The sequence below is a fragment of the Sciurus vulgaris genome (assembly GCF_902686455.1).
Source record: "Sciurus vulgaris genome assembly, chromosome: 8".
Taxonomy (NCBI): Eukaryota; Metazoa; Chordata; class Mammalia; order Rodentia; family Sciuridae; genus Sciurus; species Sciurus vulgaris.
Genome location: NC_136468.1, coordinates 54994402 through 55014404, shown reverse-complemented (window position 1 = coordinate 55014404; position 20003 = coordinate 54994402). Strand labels below are relative to the sequence as shown.

At 36.4% G+C, this 20003-nt stretch overlaps 1 protein-coding gene across 17 annotated transcripts in view; it reads left to right on the top strand.

Annotated features, from left to right (window-relative positions):
* ADAM22 (ADAM metallopeptidase domain 22) overlaps window positions 1–20003 on the top strand; it is a gene marked incomplete at its 3' end in the record, with an annotated part of 216953 nt that overhangs the window by 16223 nt on the left and 180727 nt on the right. For all 17 annotated transcript variants that reach the window (XR_013765860.1, XM_079151665.1, XM_079151666.1 and 14 more), the window contains exon 3: window positions 14123–14199. Coding sequence is in view for 16 of the 17 variants with exons in the window: in XM_079151665.1 (XP_079007791.1) it covers window positions 14123–14199 (77 nt within the window). The remainder of the gene's footprint in view (window positions 1–14122; window positions 14200–20003) is intronic.

Genomic DNA, 20003 nt, shown 5'->3' with positions numbered 1-20003 from the left:
GTATTGGAGATAATGCATATTTCTTTTTAAAAATTTTTTAAAAAAAATTTAGTTGTAGATGGACACAATACCTTTATTTTCTTTATTTATGTGGTGCTGAGGATCAAACCCAGTGCCTCACACATGCAAAGTAAGTGCGCTACCACTGAGCTATGAGCCCAATCCCGATAATGCACATTTCAAGGTATGTAGCCAAATAACTACCAAACTCACTAGAAAATGTTGGCTGAATAAAATTAACACAGGAATGAATGCAGGTCAGGAGTTTTTAAGGAGATAAATGGATTCTTATAGGTATATGCTGATAAAGGTCGTACTCTAAATGACAATGATATTCTTACAACTACTAGAGAACTAACCAAGAAGCCAATAAAATAGTTTAATTGCATGAAAGCAACCTTTATATGTAGTCCTGATAACTACTTCCCATTTTTTGATAATTACTGTTTGCAAGATAACTGTTCTCATATTGTTATTAGATAATAGTTTAGAGTTGTTTTGAATTTATAAGTGACCACATACTATGTGCCAAGCAAGGTCCCAATTATTGGGAAGACAGAGACACTTGGTACTGGGTTGAGTGTAGAAAGTGGTGTAGCTGAAAGACATGAGCCTAAAGAGAGAGGGATAGAGGAATTGTCATCTGAAAGTGACCAGGGAAGCAGCAATTCTGACTCCTGATTACAACAACAAATTCTATTCCTACATGCTTTGACTTCTGCAGAATAACATTTCTAACATTTATGGAGCTAGACTGCTCTGTGTACGTTACATCTATTCAATCTTCATAGTAATCCTCAGAGGTTGGTACTCTTGTTGCTATTTAATGAATACAGAAACTGAGGCACAGAGAACTTAAATAACTTGCTCAAGATCAGTTAGCTCAGAAAGAAATAGAGCTAGGATTGACACTTAAGAAATTTGACTATAGAATCCGGCATTATAACCACTATCCTCTCCAGCTTTTCTTAAGTTACTGTTCACAGTTTAAAACAGAGGGGAACCCTTTTGAACAAAACAGTTTAGCACTGGACTATCTTATTGCCTTGAACAATAAGAGCATGTCTTTCAGGACAAAATAAATCTGTGGGCAGGGACCTTATCTTCTACAGAATCCACCTTGGCTCTTGTGGAGTCCTGTGTACACAGCAGGGGTTCAGGCCTCTGGGAAGGCCAGAGAAGGACAAAGAGGACAGCTTGGTGACAATTTGCTGAGGATGCTGTTTTGGAGAACATTTGAGTTAGGAACCCTTGCCAGGAGGCAGCTTCCCAAAAACCCAGTAGGGGCGGTTCGGAGAGACTATCTACACGCTTTTCAGAAGTGACTAGATATTCTTAGTGGGGGGGAGGGTTAATGAAGTAAATGAAAAGTGACCTCCATGAGATTTTATTCACTTGCTTCAAAGCAACAACTACTTTTAAAAAATCATAAATCATAGAAAGAACAACTGTGCTTGGCTTTTTTTCCTTTTTAAGGAAATCAAGAGGTCTTATAGGAATTCTTTCTTTAACTCAGCATGTCAAAAACACGAAGAACTCATTAAACTGCCCTAATTTGCCTCCAGGAGAGGCAAGAACTAGAGTTTAGTTTATTTATCTTTGTATTAAAACACATCAAGAGCACAGAGACCTGGGTCACATATAGGGCAGACAGAAAACAGTATGCAAGCTCCTATGTGCATCCAGTTTTGTATAGGCTAAGTGAATAAGCAGAGGAAGAAAATGAGACTCTGATCTCCCTGGTGTTTCCAGAGCGCCACCATCCTGCCCTGAAGAATAATGACTCTTAGGATTTCATTTGTCTATTTTTTCTGTTTTTGGCACTGTGGGGCATCAAATTCCATCATCCTTTGATATAAAGTTTTTTCTGTTAAGAATTGAGTTCATGCTAATGCTAGTGAGGAAAACCATGGTGAAGTTTTTGGTCATTTTTTTTTTTAATTTTTATTTTTTTGCTTGGGCAACTGAAAGACCTGACCAGAACAACTGTAAAGGAGGAAAGGCTTATTTAGGGGCTCACAGTTTCAGAGGTCTCAGTCCTTAAGTGGCTAGCTCCATTCCTCAGGGCTCAAAATCAGGCAGAACATCATGGCGGAAGAGTGTGGCAAAGGGAAACAGCTCACATGTTGATCAGACGGCAAAGATAGAGAAACTCCACTTGCCAGATACAAAATATATACCCCAGAGCCTCACCCCTAATGTCCCACCTCCTCCAGCCACACCCTACCAGCTTTCAGTTACTACTCAGTTAACCCCTGTCGGAATTAATTCACTGATTGGGTTAGGTTCTCACAACCCAATCATTTCTTCTCTGAACCTTCTCGCATTGTCTCACACGTGAGCTTTTGGGGGACACCTCATATCCAAACCATAACAGTGAGACTAATCATTTTATTTCCTTTTTATATTCAAATATGAGGTCATAATGCTAAATAGAACTCTCTAAGATTGTGGGATCTCCCCCTTGTCTGAAGATGTATTTCAGACCTAAGGGGAAGTCTGCATCTGATTCTGATTTTACATCACTGTATAAAATTAGCATGTTTTAGGTCTAACAATCAGTGAGGATCTCTATTCTGCTTCCTTCATTTAGAGCATCAGTTATTCCTTCTATTTCTGGTTCTTCAGAGTTGGACTCACCACAACATTTGCTTATTTTAAATAGTAATTATCTTCCTGGTTATGGTTGACTACAGGCTTTTCCTGCTATAATGTATGTGCCAGTGCACTCATACACACGAGCATTATTGGATGTACAATGGATAACATAACTTGATTTGTAGAGTTTTTCTGTGTCTCATAATAGCATCTCTTACTTTCAGAGATGTGAGAGTATTTTAAAAAAGCATTTCACTTTTCTAGTGTTTAGTGCTAAGATTTAGTTACAACTCCATGTAACTATATATGGTGTGCCCTGTTTCATGGCAGGGGCTAATAGCAACTAGTTCCCTTAAATAATGGAAGTATAACTAAAATTACTGTCTAGAATCTCCTTCATTATCTTTATCAAGCAGAATGACTTCATCATTTTGATACTACTTAAGAGTTTTTCCTTGTAAAATTTCTGAAAAATTGTTCTTATTTAAATGCTTTCGATTCATGTTTTTGAAGGTAGAATCCCAGAAAAAGACTGTGTACCAGGTACATGTAATGTGGTATACATAACAGAATTTTCTTTTTGGGTGTTTATTTTCTCTCCAACATGCATCATGGACAGATTTCTTCAATTTTCCTGTACAGTAAGAGCAAGGAATTATACTTCAAAGCACTTAGAGATGCCAGTTAGTAGTATGTAGAAACTCATTAATTAAAAACCTGGGGAGCGGGCAGATTTATGTTGTAATTCATTGTAACAGCTCCTCGCTATATTCTAACCTGTGGGTGCATTAAAAAAACAAAAAACATAACCTAAAAAACTCCTTGGTTTAAGACAAGGTTTTCTCTGAGCTGACTGGTAATCTGATCCCCCTCCCCCCTTCTTGTGAATATCCTTCACGATAGAGACCAGCTACGGTTTCTTCTTCTCAAGCAGAGGTTTTGCTCTTAGAATATTTTATTAGATTATTTCTTGACTATGTTCTTGGAAAACTATTGCACAACTGAGATATGTTAGTCAAGAAAGAATGTGGTCCTTTTAAAGTTTGTTATATGTAAATGTAAAAGCAAAAAATTCTAGAATTACGGAGTTTTACTTTTTACTTCTAGGAGAGAAAAGGCCTAGTAATCTAATGTGAATTTTGTTTCTCAAAGAAAATGCTGTGGAATTCGTATGAACCTGCTGTTCATCATGGCATTTTGTTCAGTGGTATTTCTGATTTTTCTTTCTGTACATGCTTGGCATTGGCCCTTTAGTGGAAGTGAGCCTTCACTCACAAGACACCTCTGATATCTGTAAGCAAGATGAAATCAAGCAAGCAAAGAAAAATCCATTGACGTAACAGGACTGGGTGAAATAAATCTTGATGTGAACAACTCACCATTCTTAATTTTATTCTTTGGACTTGGCCTATTTCTGATGTTGCCTTCAGGACAGATTGTGACCCAGCTGGCAGAGACAATTCTGATTCCCAAGTCTGCTTTAAAAATTGTATGATTTAGTGCTGAACTGAATAGTTACTCATTGGAGAGTGTGATAGTTTAACCACTCATTTTCCCTCCTCTATTCTTTTTGCCTGTCTCTATTTAACTTTTAGTACTTCTATATTATTCCCTGCAACAAGATTTTATATATTCTTTTCACTGTAAACAAAAGTTTAAAAGTGTTTTTCTCACAGCATTGTATAATTGTGACTATTTTCAGCTCACATATGGGGACAAGATGAAGCATAGAAAGTTTTCATAACTCCACTCTAAATCAAATATCAAGTCAATAGCAGGGCTGGGAAGAGCTGTCAGTATGTTTCTCCTAGGCCTTTCCTGTACTAAGAAAGGGTATCAGTTTCCCAGGGCTGATTCATCTGAGGGATTTTTTTGTGTGTGCTGATTTCATTGCATCCAAATGTTGGGGTTCTTTATGCTCAGATTTAATTACAACTTGATATAGCTATGTATTTTCCTGTTCTCAGGCCACTAAGTATCTTAAAGGTCTGCTTTGACTTTCAGGATTATGTGAGTAAGCATTTTCTTGCTCAGGCCTTAAATTGAAGTCCTAGTAATGGGCAGTTAATGGCCAAGATGATGGAGACACTGATTTATCAGAAGATAGCTGAAGCATAAATAGGTAATGAGGCTGCCTGACTTCCTGAATGGATATGATAAAATAGGAGGTAGTGCCAGTGTTGGCATTCTCTCCCCACCTCTGGCTCCTTGGAGCAGGAGCATTGGCAGCCAGGGAATCACAGAATCAATCTTGGGTTTAGTGCCCTCAGAACTGGAAATTTGGCAAGATAAATTCAGGGAATGTCTCTCAAGGACTCATCTTGTTCAAGGAAAGCACATTTTTATAGTATTTGTGGCTTCACCTGGGTGTACCTTGGGAACTCAGATCTATACAACATAATCTTTGTCTTTGGGCAGTATGTCTCAAAACCAAGTCAATAGATTTCGTTTACATCAATTATAAAATTTGTTTGCACTGACTGAAGTCAATTCCAAGAACTGAAACTTGGAGGATAAATTGGAGAGTGAGTTCCACTAAATGGGAATTCCATGAAAATTGGTCCTATTTTAGACTCACATGGTTATCTCTTTGAAGAATGCCATGGGAATTCCAATCTTTTGCTCTCCTTTTTGTTTAAAAAAAATGAAAGTACACTGAGTCTCTCTCTGAGAGACACTATGCTAAGGTACTTATAGAGATGTTTCTGGAAACCTGTTGGTCCTCAATTAATGTAGCTGGGAAAGTCATCATATTAAATTACTTTTTCCTCCTTCCTTTCTACCTTTCCCCTCTCCCCTTTAACAAACAAGCAAAAACAAACAAAAAATCAAACAAAGAAGAAGAAAAAAAGAAAACTGAAGCTTTTTCTGTTTTGGTGTACTCGACAACAAATTTAGATAGTAAATTGTCAAAAGAATTGTCAACAGATTTCACTTGTAAGAAATATGAAGAATTTAGTAAGTAGATCAGCAGTTTTCAAAGTTAAAAACATTTTATCATAAATAGTGAAGGAGAGGGTCAGGAGCTATTGTTTACTGAACATCTACCATTGTAAAGACCTTTATGTCCATTTCCTATTTCTTTCAGGATAAAGAGTAAATTCTTTAGGTTCTTTTGGGATGGTTGTTTTTCAGTCTGTAGCCACACCTTTGAATCTCATGGGTGACTCTTATAAAAAAAATCATTGATGCTTGGGACCCATTCCAGATTCCCCAAATGAACCAGAATCTCTAAATTGTGGGTACCTGCATTAGTACATAAAAACATTATAAGCAAGTCCAACATGCAGCCAGGATTGAGAACCATTGGTTTACAAGTTCTTTAATGTCTATAGTTCTAGTTTGATCACCCACAATAGATGCCTCTTTTATTTATTTATTTTTTGCCTCAGAAATCTAGCATTTCTTTTAATTTCCTGACTGAGCTAAGATGTTCCTTTTACCTGGTGTGCTTATCCCTGAAGTGTTAATCTGAAGAGTGCCAACTCCTCCCTCTCTAACCCTACAGTTGGAGGGCTGCTGTTGTATCTTGTATGTGTATACCTATATCGCACTTATATATATTTTGTAATAATTTGTTAATCGCTTCCGTTTTTTGCTGTGAGCATCTTGGGTGCACAGACCTTGTCTAACTTTTCCTGGTGTCCCCAGGGCATGAGTGGATCTCTGCAAAGGCAGAATGGACTTATTCATAATGTATTTCTTACAGCAAATCTACAAAGTATATTATTGTTTTTGCTCTTCAGAACTAGCCCCAGATAATGCCACTTGTAAATGGAAGACCCAGAATTCAAACCCAGTTTAGCTCTTTGAAGTTCATTCTTTAAAGACTGTGCTTTTGTTTTGTTTCATTTTGTTTTAAATGTCTTGCTGCCAGGCACTGTTCTGGTTTTTGTCATAGTAATGCAGATGGTTGAATTTTGAAGAATAGTTCAGCTAAAGATGCTGTTTAAATTAGATGCAATATATGGTAGAGATTATGAAAACTATTGAGGTGATTGAATTGACCAGATTTAGAGGAAAAAAAGGGAAGGTATTTAACAAAAAGTTATAGGTAGGTATAGAAAAGTAGATAAAAATCACTTATGTTTTTACATATGTCATGCTAATTTTTGTATTAGGTAGATGAGTTGGGTAGAATACTTTGTTAACAAATACCATTGTAATACAATTCTTCACAAGATTAATCTTATATCTTAACTGACTAGGCAAGAGAAAACTATCTTGCTCATGTAGCCACAACAAATTCTAGCATGAGGAACAGTAGTCTGGTTATCAATCTCTTTTAGCTCTTTTGTCAGAAGTTCACTTAAGAAGTGGGGTAATCGCAGTGAGATTATGATGATTTTTTTTTTCTGATATAGAAGGGCAATATCGGTTCAAGTAATAACTTGCTATTAGTATTTTTTTCTATCAAATTGAAGATATTAGACTTCCAGGAATTGCATTTGTATTTTTTAAAAACTAAGTTGTAACCTTCAAATGGCAAAGAAGTGTTTGGAAACAGAGTAGCTAAAGATTCTGTTGCATAATTACACACTTCTTTTCAATAATGTTTATTACTTTTACCATGTTGTGTAATATCATTTGGTTGGTAATACTCCTACTGCGGTCATGTCTGTTGATTCTATTCGGGTTGGAGTTAAGAACCCAAATTACCTTGTCTTTTCCCTTGTGTCAAAGTTCTAATTTGATCATGATTGTTTGAGTCAACTTTGCTTTGACAAAAAAACCTGGTTATCAATAAGGAAGTCCTGACAAGTTTGTTTTTGCTCTCTGGGATATGAAGGTTGCCCCTGGTTGGTTGACTCCAGAAGATGTAAGGAGAAAAGGACAAGTTGCCAACAGGCTAAGTGCATAAGAGTTTAGGGGTTATATTAACTTCACATTTAAATTTCAGTTATTGCCATGAATAATAAACAGGTCTCAATCTGGGGAATGTATCAGGTTCTTCTGGTTCTAAGATTCTATGATTCATTTTTGAAATTAAAAATTAAAATTAACCTTATGTAATTACATTGATTTATTAAGAGCTCTTGCCATCTGGATAGTTATTTTATATTTTCCCACCCAATTTTTTTTGCATATCTTCTGTAAAGGTCAGCCATACTTTACCATACCTATGTCATTTTTTCCCTTAAAAAAATGGATTTGTGTGTGTGTGTGTGTGTGTGTGTGTGTGTGTTCGTGTGTTTTCCAGTACTGGGTATTGAACCCAGGGCCACACACATACTTGTCAAGTACTTTAACTGTGAGCGATAACCCCGCAGACATTTTAAAATTTTATTTTTAGACAGGGTCTTGCTAAGTTGTCCAGGCTAACGTTGAACTTGCAGTCCTCCTGCCACAATTTCCTGAGCAACTACAATCACAGTTCTGTACCACCTCACCTGGCTCCATGTATATTTTTTTTACTGTAGTTCTGTTTCTAAGGTTGTAATCAGATGGGCCTTAGAACACATTCTGTGTCAGATGTGGTAATAGTATTGATTTTTTTTTCTGATGAAAGCAGTTCTAAAGAAGATTGTTTTTCATGTTTGGTTTTCCTTTCAATATCCCTTAAAAATACTGTTTAGAGCATTTTCATGGCTCAATTGATGTTCGTATAATAAAAAATGTTCACTAGAATTCAGTAAAAACTGCAAGCACCCCTGAGCCACAGATTGAAAGACAGGAGTTGCAGTCTGACGGAAGGGCCTGCCAGCAGACAAGATACCTGCTGTCACCATCTCTGTGCCCTTGGAAATGACTTTTGCCCACATTTACCTCAGTTTTCTTATTTGCAAAGTAGGGATGATATATTATATATGCTCTAGGGATTTTCTTGATATCATTTTATGATACTGAAGTGTTTGATAGTTTTAAAAAATCACAAATCATTCGTATGTAATAATTTGAAGGAGTGCATTTCTACAAAATTCTACTTCCTGTATATCCCTGAGAGCCATTCCTGTTTTGTGAGTGTGTGTGTGTGTGTGTGTGTGTGTGTGTGTGTGTGTGTGTGTGGTGGGGGTAGTAATGGAAGGAGCCATGGACTCCAGGGCCTTCCATGTGCTAACTGTGCTCTACCACTAAGCTACATCTCCTGTCCCCATCATTAATGCTTTTCAACATTTAACTTAAAGTTAGTAAGTATTAAAATTTTTCTTTGGTGCTCGGTGTGGTGGTGCATGTGTATAATACCAGTGACTCAGGAGGCTGAGGCAAGAGAATAATAAGTACTGGGCAACTTAGTGAAACCCTGTCTGAAAATTAAAGAACTGGGGATACAGCTGAATTCAACCCTTAGTACTTTAAAAATAAATAAATATTAAAAAAAAAACAAAAACAAAAACAGAAAAAGAAGGAAAAACAGAATTTTTCTTTGGTGATATATGTTATCTTCCCTATTCCCCAAAGGAAAATCCTGATGTTATATGAATTCTTTCTCCTCAAACATTTTCTTTTCCTTTCAACTAAAAAGGCAAGGTTTAAGATTAACTTTCTGAAAACCATCCTGACTCACTTTAGTGGTATTGAATCATAAGCTGGATTGTTCATATAGCAGAAAATTGGTATAATTCTTCTTAATTTATCATTTCTCCAAGGTAACCTAAAGAAGTACCATATTTCTTCTCTTTGGTTTACTTATAGACTGGACACATTGGAAAGTGTCTTGAACGTCAGGAAGTCCACACAGAATGCATGGAAACCAGGTTCTTGGTTGTTTTAGTGATCACTGAAAGTTAGATTTGGCTGGATATGGTGTGAATGTCTCTCCCAAAGGTTTGTGTGCAGCAAGCGCGAGCCGCAGTGTGGCAGTGTCGAGGCGGCAGAACCCTTAAGTGGTGGGGCCTAGTGGAGGATGATTAGGTCATGGAGCCAGTGCCTTCAGGAGGGACTGATTTAGTTCTTGTGTGACCAAATAGATTTCATAAGAGTGGAATATTATAAAGTGAGGCCACACCATACACTGGACTACTTTTGCACATGGCGTATTCCTTTTCTGCTTCTTCACCATGTTTTGACACAGCTGGGGGTGGGGGGTGCTTAACCTAGATGGTATGCCATTTGAACTTGGCAGCCACCAGAATTATGAACCACCTAAATCTCTTATATTTACATATTACCCAGTATTGGGTATTTTGTTATATCATCACAAATAAACTAATACTGCTATTAAGTCCTATGTCTGAGGTTTTTCTCTTGTAACACCACATGTATCAGTTTTACTGCCATTGGTGCCTTGTTTTTAACAAAGCTGTGGAAGAAAGTCATATTGAACATTGGTGTAATGAACTCTTTATTTCAGCTGTTTTTCTAAATTTTCAGGGACATTGCCTATGAGTTTGTATTAGTTTCCTATTGCTGCTATAACACATTACTAGAAACTTGTGCCTTTCAAAAATAAAAAATTATTGTCCTACAATTCTGGAACCCAGAAGGCTGAAATTAGCTTTATGAGGCTCAAACGGAAGTGTGGGCTATACTGTGCTCTTTTGGAGGGTCTGGAGGAAATTCATTCCTTATCTCTAGTTTCTATAGGCTGCATACATTCCTTGACTTATCACCTCTTCCTTATTTCACTCTGATCTCTACTTCCATCATTACATCTTCTTCTTTGACTGTGACTTTCTTGCTTCCCTCTTACAAGGACCCATGTTAATGGATTGGGCCCACCCATATAACCAGGATAAACTCTTCATTTTAAGGTACTTAACTAACATATTTGCACAGTCCCTCTTGCCACATCATGGCATATAACATGTTCATAGGTCTGGGAACCAGGGTGTGGGCACATTGCAGGGCCATTGTTCCGTTCATCTCTGATCTCTTCTAATCATTAAGGCTGCCCCCTGGAAGTCACCTCCTCAAAGAGGTCCTCTAGAACCACCTTAGATGCCATCTTTTCTGATCACTCTTGACAACATTACCCTATTTTATTAAATATGAGAATAGTGTATTTATCTTCTAATTTATTTATGATTTACTTGTTCACTTTCTATATCCCTCCACTAGAAGATAAGCTTCTGCTCTAGTAAGTAGAAACATGACCAGTCTTCTTTACCATCTTGTCCCCAAAATCTAAATAGTTTTCAGAAATTAATAGACTCTCAGAAGTTTGTTGAATGAACCCATCCATATATAGTCTAAGGAAGCCTACTTTATAAGAAAACTATATTAACATGCACCTGTTCCTTTTTCTTTCAGTAATGCAAGCATTTTTTTTTTTAAACCAATGGCAGTGAAGCCAGCGGTCAGTAGATTTTCTTTTGAATTTAAATATATGGATCTGTCCTTGGAACATGTTTGAGGTCCATAAAATAAAACACCAGATGTAAAATGGAGCTGGAAGAAAAATAAAATATAAAAATTTAAAAAACAGAGATCACTTGAAGCAAAATGGATGGAACTGGAGGACATTTTGTTAAGTGAAATAAAGCACAAAGAAAAAAATTGTATATTCTGTCTCATATATGGAAGCTAAAAATGTTAATTTTAAAGTAGAAGAGAATAGAATAGTACTTCCTAGAGGTTGGAAAGAGGAAGGGGACAATGATAGAGAAATGGATTATAGATACCAAAATAGGTAGGAGGAATAGATTCTAGTGTTCCACAATACAGTGGTGTACTATAATTCATGAAACCTATTACATGTTTTATTAAGAACTAGAAGAGAGAAACTCAAAGGCTCCCAACATAAAGAAGTAGTAAGGAACTGGAGATATGATTAGTGCACATTTTATAAATATTTTGAAATAACACAAATAAATAACTTGGGCTTTCTGCCCTCTTTACCACAGATTTACAGTGTTAGCATTTGTAATTCAGAGGAGACTATGATAGTAACTATAATAATCAAACAAGTTCTTAGAAGAATAAAGGAGGGAGAGATTCATTTTAATTGAGACATCACTTCTGGTAAGTGGAACTTTCCTCAGGCTATTTCCAAAACATGATCCTTAGCACTTCAGAAAACCCAAAGAACATTTAGGCAGAAGGAACATTATCCCTTGACATGGCATTAAGAACAACCCTGATGGAAAGATGGTATTTCAGTATTCAGATAATTTACAACTACTTGATATATCCAGGTGATTGATAAAACAATCCTTAAATGGGTTGGCCAGTTAGGAAATACTAATTGAGTACCTGATGCTGGTCAGTACTAAAGCTGTGATGTGACCCTGACTTGAAGTGAGAAGGAGGAGGAGGAGGGAAAGAGTTTGGGAAGACTTCATGGAAGAGAAGTATTATGGACTGAATTATGTCCCCTCAAAATTCATGTGTTGAAGATGTAACCCCCAATGTGATTTTATTTGGAGATAGAGCCTTCAAAAAGAGGTGGTTATGGTTACATGAGCTCATAAAGGTGGGGGTTCCTAGTCCAATAGGATTGACGTCCTTATGAGAAGAGGAAGTGACACCAGTCATGTATGTGCACAGAAAAAGCCATGTGAATACACAGTGAGAAGAAAGCCATGTGCAAATCAAGGAAGAGACCTCAGGAGAAAACAAATCTGTTGACACCTTGATCTTGGACTTCCAACCTCCACAACTGTGAAAAAGGCAATTTCTGTAGTTTAAGCCACCCAGTCTGTGGTATTTTGTTATGGTAGCTGCAGCAGATATTAGAAGGAACTTGACCTAAGTCCTGAAATGGGTAAGGCTGATTCTGGGAAACTACCTTTTTGAAGGGTTTGGTTCAGAAAAAGTCCTCCACAAAAAAGTTAGAGGCAGAAGTCTGGTAGTTATCACCTTTCTGGTTTATATGTTCCTTATGCCTGCTGCATTTCAATCCTTTGGTTTACCTATAATGATTTTTCAATAATTAGAAATAATTATTTTTCAATAAGCACTTCTAACGAAACAAAAAAGTAGTGAATAAACCATTGAAAACATTGGAATAAGCATAGCTTTTGACTTAAAGAAGAGAGAACTCAGTGTAGATGGGATGTGAGAGGGTACTTGGGAGCTTATGGGTCATTATGCCTGGGGCGAATAGGATAGGTAATTATGGAAAATCTTGAAATTCGGGGAGAAGAGGTTTGTATTTGAGACAAACCTGGGGGTGGTTAGAAAGAATGAAGGAAGAGTGAGGAGTTAAGGTTGAATGGCTAATGATGCTAAGAAGTATTCAGAAGGCTCTTCATCTTTGGGGTTAATGAGAATGGGAATGTGTTAGCAACTGAGGTATTGCATTCTTCCAATCCCGTCTCTTCCAGAAGCTTTCAATAGAAAAAATTATCCTTTCTTTACAAAAAAATCTTCATCATTGTTAAGTAAACTCTCTCCGCTCATCTAATTCCATAGTTTGCTACAAAAGAAAACCCCAGGGATGGATTCTAGGCTGTGCCTTCTATGACATTTGGTTCTCAGGAAGCAACCCCACCATCAGCCTCACATGCTACATACAGTTGTTATGATAATTTATCTTCCTAAAAATAATGTTTTGTTTTTTCTCCTTGTAGGAGTTATATATGTTTATTTCAGAAAATTAGATGCTATAGAAACACATAAAAATTCCAGTAGTTCATAGTTCTGCTGTTTAAATAGAGCTTCTGTTAGTATTTGGGGAGTCAAACAGAATAGACAGTTTTGGCAGGGTGCCATGGTCTCTGTAATCCCAGTTACTTGGGGGACTGAGGCAGGATGATTGCAAATTTAAGGCCTCAGCAACTTGGTAAGGCCCTGTCTCAAATAAAAAGGTCTGAGGTATAGCTCAGTGGTAAGGTGTTTGCTATCATGTGTGAGGCCCTGGGTTTGATCCCAAATGTGGGGGCAGGGGAGGGAAGAATAGATGGTTTTTCCTTCATTAAATACATATTCACTGAATATGTATTCCATGAATACATGTGATCATTCAATGTATTATTATTATGTTATTGTTAACACTATATAGTTTTAGAGTACCCTGTGATTCATTCTGGGAGTTTGTAGGATAACATAGGAAACTGATTAGTTTTAGCCAAGAAAATTTTGATTAGTGATGTTTTCATTAGATGTGCAGAGGTTCAAATTTGTTCTTAGGAAAATGTGGAAACCTTTGTGAAATTAGGTTTGGTAAATTTGAACTGAAATATTATTTCTAAAGTATGTATTTGAGATATGGTAAAAGGTTCATAGAGGTTTAGATATCTTCCTTGTAAATAGACCATATCCACCCTATTACTTCACTCTTGAATTAAGCATGTTTCCATTTTTGAATGCACAAAGCTTAATTTTAGAGCAGGTAGTCATTCAGTATAGATTAAGATTAATGAAGTAAAGTCTTCTTAGAAATGGAATGTTTAACCACTTAAGACAAAGCAGAAAAGTAGGGCACTTACCTTTCTTGATTGGGTGGTAGTTCACTTCATAATTGTGAATGCTTGTCTTCTAAGAAGGTGCAAATTTGGCTTTAATATGCTTTCCTTTATTCTCCGTGTTGAACTGGTTCTCTCATTTGTGATATTATAAACCTTTTAGAAAAATCATAAGCAATGCTACTCATCTGATTGCTGTGACTGCCTAATAAGCACCTTTTATCTTTTTGATATTGCAGTTGACTCATGTTGACCAGGCAAGCTTCCAGGTTGATGCCTTTGGAACGTCATTCATTCTCGATGTCATATTAAACCAGTAAGTGTTTGTTGAGCTGCCCTCACTTGTGTGAGAAACACATTGAATCCGATTTCTTATCCTTCTGTGAAATTTTTTCTTACTATATTTTAATTTCCTACACCAATTTAGTACTTCATTTAAAACTATTTTATCTATTGACAAGAAAGTAGAAATTCTGGCAAATAATAAGAAATAGATATGTGTTTGAAATTGCACAGCTGTAGCAGATTTAAGAATGTACACTGGAGGGCAAGAGTTATTTCAGTATTAAATAAGAATAGTGTGATCTGAGTTTCCTATGAATGACAGATATGAAAATAATACTTTGGGTTTTGAAATGTCTTTCTTAAGAACAGTAGAAAAAAATAAAACTAAATTTTTTGACTAATGATTCAGATAGTTAACTGCATGATAGGTGATACTAAATAATGCCTGGTGTTCATTAGATGCTTTGATACAGGGGCATGTTGGGGTTTAGAGTACTAGAAATATTCTGTATTTGCAGTATGATTTTAGAAATAGTCCTTTGTGGGGGTTTCTCAACCACGTCCTGCATGGATGAGAAAGAGTTTACTGCCAGAGGATGATGCTGGTTGTTTATCAGTTACCCAAAGCTTATCTACTCAATAAAGCCACAAGAGCCAATAATCCTTTTAAAAGAGAGGGGGTGTGACGGGACTGGCCATACCAGCTCTGGCCTCTAACAACATCGGGTAGCCCAATTCTCCTTTATTTTATAGTCATACAGGTAAAGGGGCCTGGAACAGGAGGGGCTTCTTCTGTGATGAACAGAATGAGGCAGAGTTAGGGGAGCCATTTTCTTAGGGGGATTATCACAGAAGCAGACAGGGAACGACTCCCACAGCGCCACATATCCCCTGGCAATCTGGAACCGACTTCCCTATCTGCCAGTTCAGGGAAGTCAGACCTCTGCCTCATGAGGCTTGACCTAGTGTGATTCTGCTAGATAAGGATGGCTTCCCACAGTCATTTATCTACTTTGAATTTCATATTGGAAGATGCCTTTTTTCCTCTCCTAGTAGTGGGGATTGAAACCAGGGACTTGCACATGTTAAGAAGTGCTCTAACACTGAGCTACATTCCCAGACCTGAAGGGGGGTTTGATAAGTCACTGAATTTAGTCTTTTTCACCTAATTTTTAAAATTTTGCTCAATTTCCTATCAAAGGCAAATGGGGAGAAACCAGAGCTCTTCCAGGCTTGGAAGCATTGGCCCACAGATTTGCTAGAAGCATCTGTACAACAGCTCAGGAAGACAGTTTGCGGTCAGAAAATCAGACAGGTAGACCAAGAGAATCGGAGCCTAAGTTGTCTACAGTGGGGGACCAGCTACACTGAAGATTGTCAGTTTATTTTTAAAATGGATGTACAATTTTTCCGAATAGCTGTTGTGGCTGTTTAAATTTAAATTAATTAATTTAAATAAAATTAGTCAGGTGCAGTGACACATGCTTGTTGTTCCAGCTGCACAGGAGACGAAGGCAGGAGGAATATTGCTTGAGCCCTATGGGCAACCTTGCAAGATCCTGTCTTAATGAAGAAAAAAAATAAAAAATTGTGTTCTTTACTTGGATTAGCCTCAGTTCAAATGTTCAATAGCTATGTATGGCTAGTGGCTACCTTACTAGACATGATTCAGAAAGTCTGGTTCCTCAGGTGCTCCATTTCAATGACCGTCCCATCCCTCCTTTAAATTCATTATTCCTATTGAATAGCCCTCTTGTTTTCTGGTTCCTGACTCAAAGGAACTCCTTGACTTTTTGTACTCAAGAGAGTGATATTCTTCATGTTCATTCTGCCCAAACTGCCTCACTTCCTTAGAGAAATCTTGGTCCCAAAACTCTCTGTTCTCAAGGAGAAACACATATGGCCATACTTATCAGAGCATGAAGCTTGGAATACTGAGGGTGAAGCAAAAATTTTTTTCCAGATATTGGCAGGAACTTGTATTGGACATTTTTTTTTTCTTATTTCAAAGCAAATTTGAAATTACCAGAAGTTCAGAGAATAAAATAATAGCATAAATGAAGTTTGTCTAGGGTGAGAAATGTGTAATATATTGCTTTTTTTTTTGGCCAGGAATCTATGTTAAACAAAAGTGGTAAGGAGATAGCTTTTTATTTTTTATTTTATAGTTTCAGTATCTGTCCTCATTGTGGTTCTATTGGTTTAGGAGCTTGAAGGTAAAAATTGAACATTATCTCTAAAAACATTTTCCCCCTCCTTATGAAGAAATTCTAATACTGTGGAACAAGTAGATTTTTTTTTTAACTAGAAGAAAATTAAATAAGTCTCTGTATCACTGGATTTCAGTTGCAGAATGGATCCAATAATACTTATTTTTAGATTGGAATGAAAGGAAGAGTATTATTATATGATATTCCTTCAGAATGTTCAGTAAACAAAATTATTCATAACTAAATTATAATGGAGTTCAACCTTTGGTTGTAATCTCTACCAGAGGAAGATAAAAAATGTGAAAGCAAAAAAGTACAGCTGGTTCCTGTTATGAAGAAAAGGGTGGGAAGCAATTTTCCTTTATGGGGTCATAGTTGTGAAATTTCACTCTTTAGGACAGATATATTAATAAACCCAAACATATGGCTTGGCCTGACCAAACTAGTCCTGAGGCTACCTTGGACCTTTTCAGAGGTCAGTGATGGGTGTTGTGCTTTATTGTGAAACATTCCTCAAGGGGAACAAAAAAGAACTCAGTAAAGACATTTAACTATAAAGTCTGAGGAATTCAGGCCAAGTCTTTTCCTGTAGATATCTCTCCTGTTTTTAAAAAATTCAGTAAACTGCCCCAAACAATGAAAGAATAATTGAAAAATATTTCCCTTGATCCTTAAAAGTGACCCAACAAAAGCCAGATGGACACCCCTCCACAAAGATGCACACCTTTCCATGGACTTTGGTGGTTATTTTATGATGCAAACATACAAGAAAACTATAAAGAAAGAGCTCATCATTTATAGCCTGTTTTTTAAAGAAGAGATTGTGTTGTGTAGCTCTTGGATCTTGAGTAATCCTACTCACAAATTTTAACTGTATTTTACAGATTCTCACCCAATTATCTTCTTTCAGTTCCAACAATACAGTTTTTCTCTCACTCTGTAATCCTTATAGCAGGCTCCCAACCTCTTATTTCACAGTGAGGATGGAAAAACAACTAGAATAAGACATTGGCAGATGGGGCTGACCAGGCAGAATGGAAGATGTTGTGGAGACAGTGGGAGAGGTGGGAGAGAAGCTGGAACAAGGTCAAAGAACCTCCAATTTCTATTCAAATGGGCAAGTTCAGGCTGGTCTCTCATTACAGAGAATCATTTGCCAATTAGTCACCTCTGCTTGCTTTCCACTGGGGCCTTGAATTTGTAGGGAAAGTAGGAATCGCAGTAGGAAAAGGGTATAAATTCAATTGGAATTAAAAGCTAGCTCTGAGTCTCATTTACTTAAACATGCTATTTGCAGTGTGGTTGATGAAGATGATAAAAATAAGTGATGAGGATAAGAGTATAATTAAATGATGATGTGTGATGATGATGAATAACAATAGATCGCTCACTGTTATTAATAAATCTGTAATAGTATCTTGCTGTTCTACTACATTCATTATGGTGCATATTTATTCAAATGTACATTTACTACAAAATTATTGTGTAGAAGACAAATTCCTGTTGACTAGTTTGTGATCCTTATTTTCATTTTGTATATACATAAACACATGCATACCTATATACACACATATTCACATATGTATGTGCATATTTACACACTTATGCGTGTACACAGACGTGTGCACACATGCACATGTATACACATTCATTATGCTCCTACCTACTAAGTGCCTAGACCTTTTCTAGACCCTAAGCACTCAAAAACAAGAAAATGAGTTCCCCATTCTTAGGGAGCTTGCATTTGGAGTCAGAGTGACTATTAATATGTTAAGTAAGGTAATTTTGAAGAGTGACAGCCTTGTTAATACAGTGCCTGGTGTGGGGATGAAGGTGCTATTCTAGCAGTGATTCTCAGGGATAAGCCATCTCTAAGGAAGTGGCATTTGAACATAATGGACCCTTAGGTAGTGGAAATGGTCCTCAAGGCCCTGAGGCAGGAGCGAGCTTAGCATGTTTGAAAGTCAGAAAGATGGTTTAGGAAGGTGGAGCAGAATGAGCCAAGAGGGTTATTAAATGAAGTGGGAAAAGTAGATAAGCCAAAATAGCTCAGCAACAGAAAGACTTTGGATGATGGTCTAAGCAGGGGCTATTGATTTCCCCACACTCTGTTGCATTATTCACTCCTTCCCTTACTGGCTTATGATCATTTATTCATCAGATTCGGTTATTCTATATTTTAATGTTCTTTTCAAAGCAATCTCTTCTAAGGATCTATTCATTGATTTTGGGCCTGGTATCAACACACTATTTATTCATTACTTTACAATGTGTTTGAATAGCTGGTATGGAAAAACCTCTTGTTATTCACTTTCTTTTTTATACTTTTCAACATGAAAATCAAATTATCAGTATAATTCTAAGATAGCATCAATACAACAAATACTGTTCTTATAAGTATTAACTGACTATACTGAAAAAAATTGTTTATAAATATAATGTTCTCAATTTGAAGTGTTGTCACCAAAATAAATAGCAGATGTTCATAATGAAAGATGCTACTGTGAAGTTTTCAGACTCAGATACTGATAATGTTTTTTTAAATTAAATATGTGGAATATCTAGAAAATAGGTTTAATTGGAACCTACGGGCAATTTTATAATATTCATGAGCAAACATTTTTTAAAGACATAGAATATAAATATTTTATATTCTATTTTAATATAAATTTGGAGTTTTTAAAGTCATTTGCCTTTAATGCTTTTGATTGTAGCATGACCACAAACCAAAGATTCAAATAATTTCAAGTGGCCAATGATATTATTTAGGCAAAAATTTTCATGCATCAACATTTTAATACTGTGTCCATCAAATTGTAATAACAAAACAACAATAGCATCAACAAAACCCACAACTATACACAAGATGTAGCCTGTTTTTATGAAAAGCATGTTGTATTACAGTACACCAAGTTTATATTCCACCATCAAGTTTGGCTCTCTCTTTAGTTCACTTTGTGATAGATCATTGAGAGGTTCCTCAAATTCAACAGGCTCATCATAACCACTCAAAATATCCAGTGAGAGGTTGACCTGGAAATAAATGGAAGATGCTGAACCTCCTGTGCTGTTGAGAATTCCATGTATCATTTACTGGAGAAAATAGACCCTGGATGTTCCCAGTATGGAGAAATTTTTGCTTGAGTTGAATTTTTTTTTTTTTTTCCTGACAATTCAAGGGTATGACTGGATGAAAGTTCATTTTTTTTTTTTTTTTTCACATAAGAACAACCTTCTGAAAAAGATCACGACTTTGAAAAGGCCCACTTGCTGAATTCAGTGGAATATTGTCCTTTTCAGAGAGCCACATCCTTTATCTTATTTTGCTCTGTTGACAGCATCTCGGCCCTTCCCCTTTGAAATGTTTTGGACTGTTGTAAACCTATTTTTAATTTGTAAAAAAGGGCATTTTTTTTTACACCATTGAGTCTTTCTAAACAACATCATGGTGTATTTTTTAAAAATGTAAGATTTCTTTTATATCTTTCAGTAAAATTTAGTATTTTTGCTTTTATAGGCCCTGCACATTTTATGAAGAAGATTTTCCTGGAAGTTGTATTTGTTTTTGCTTCTATTGTGGATGTGACATTTTCCATCATATTTTGTGATTAGGTGTTGGTGTCAT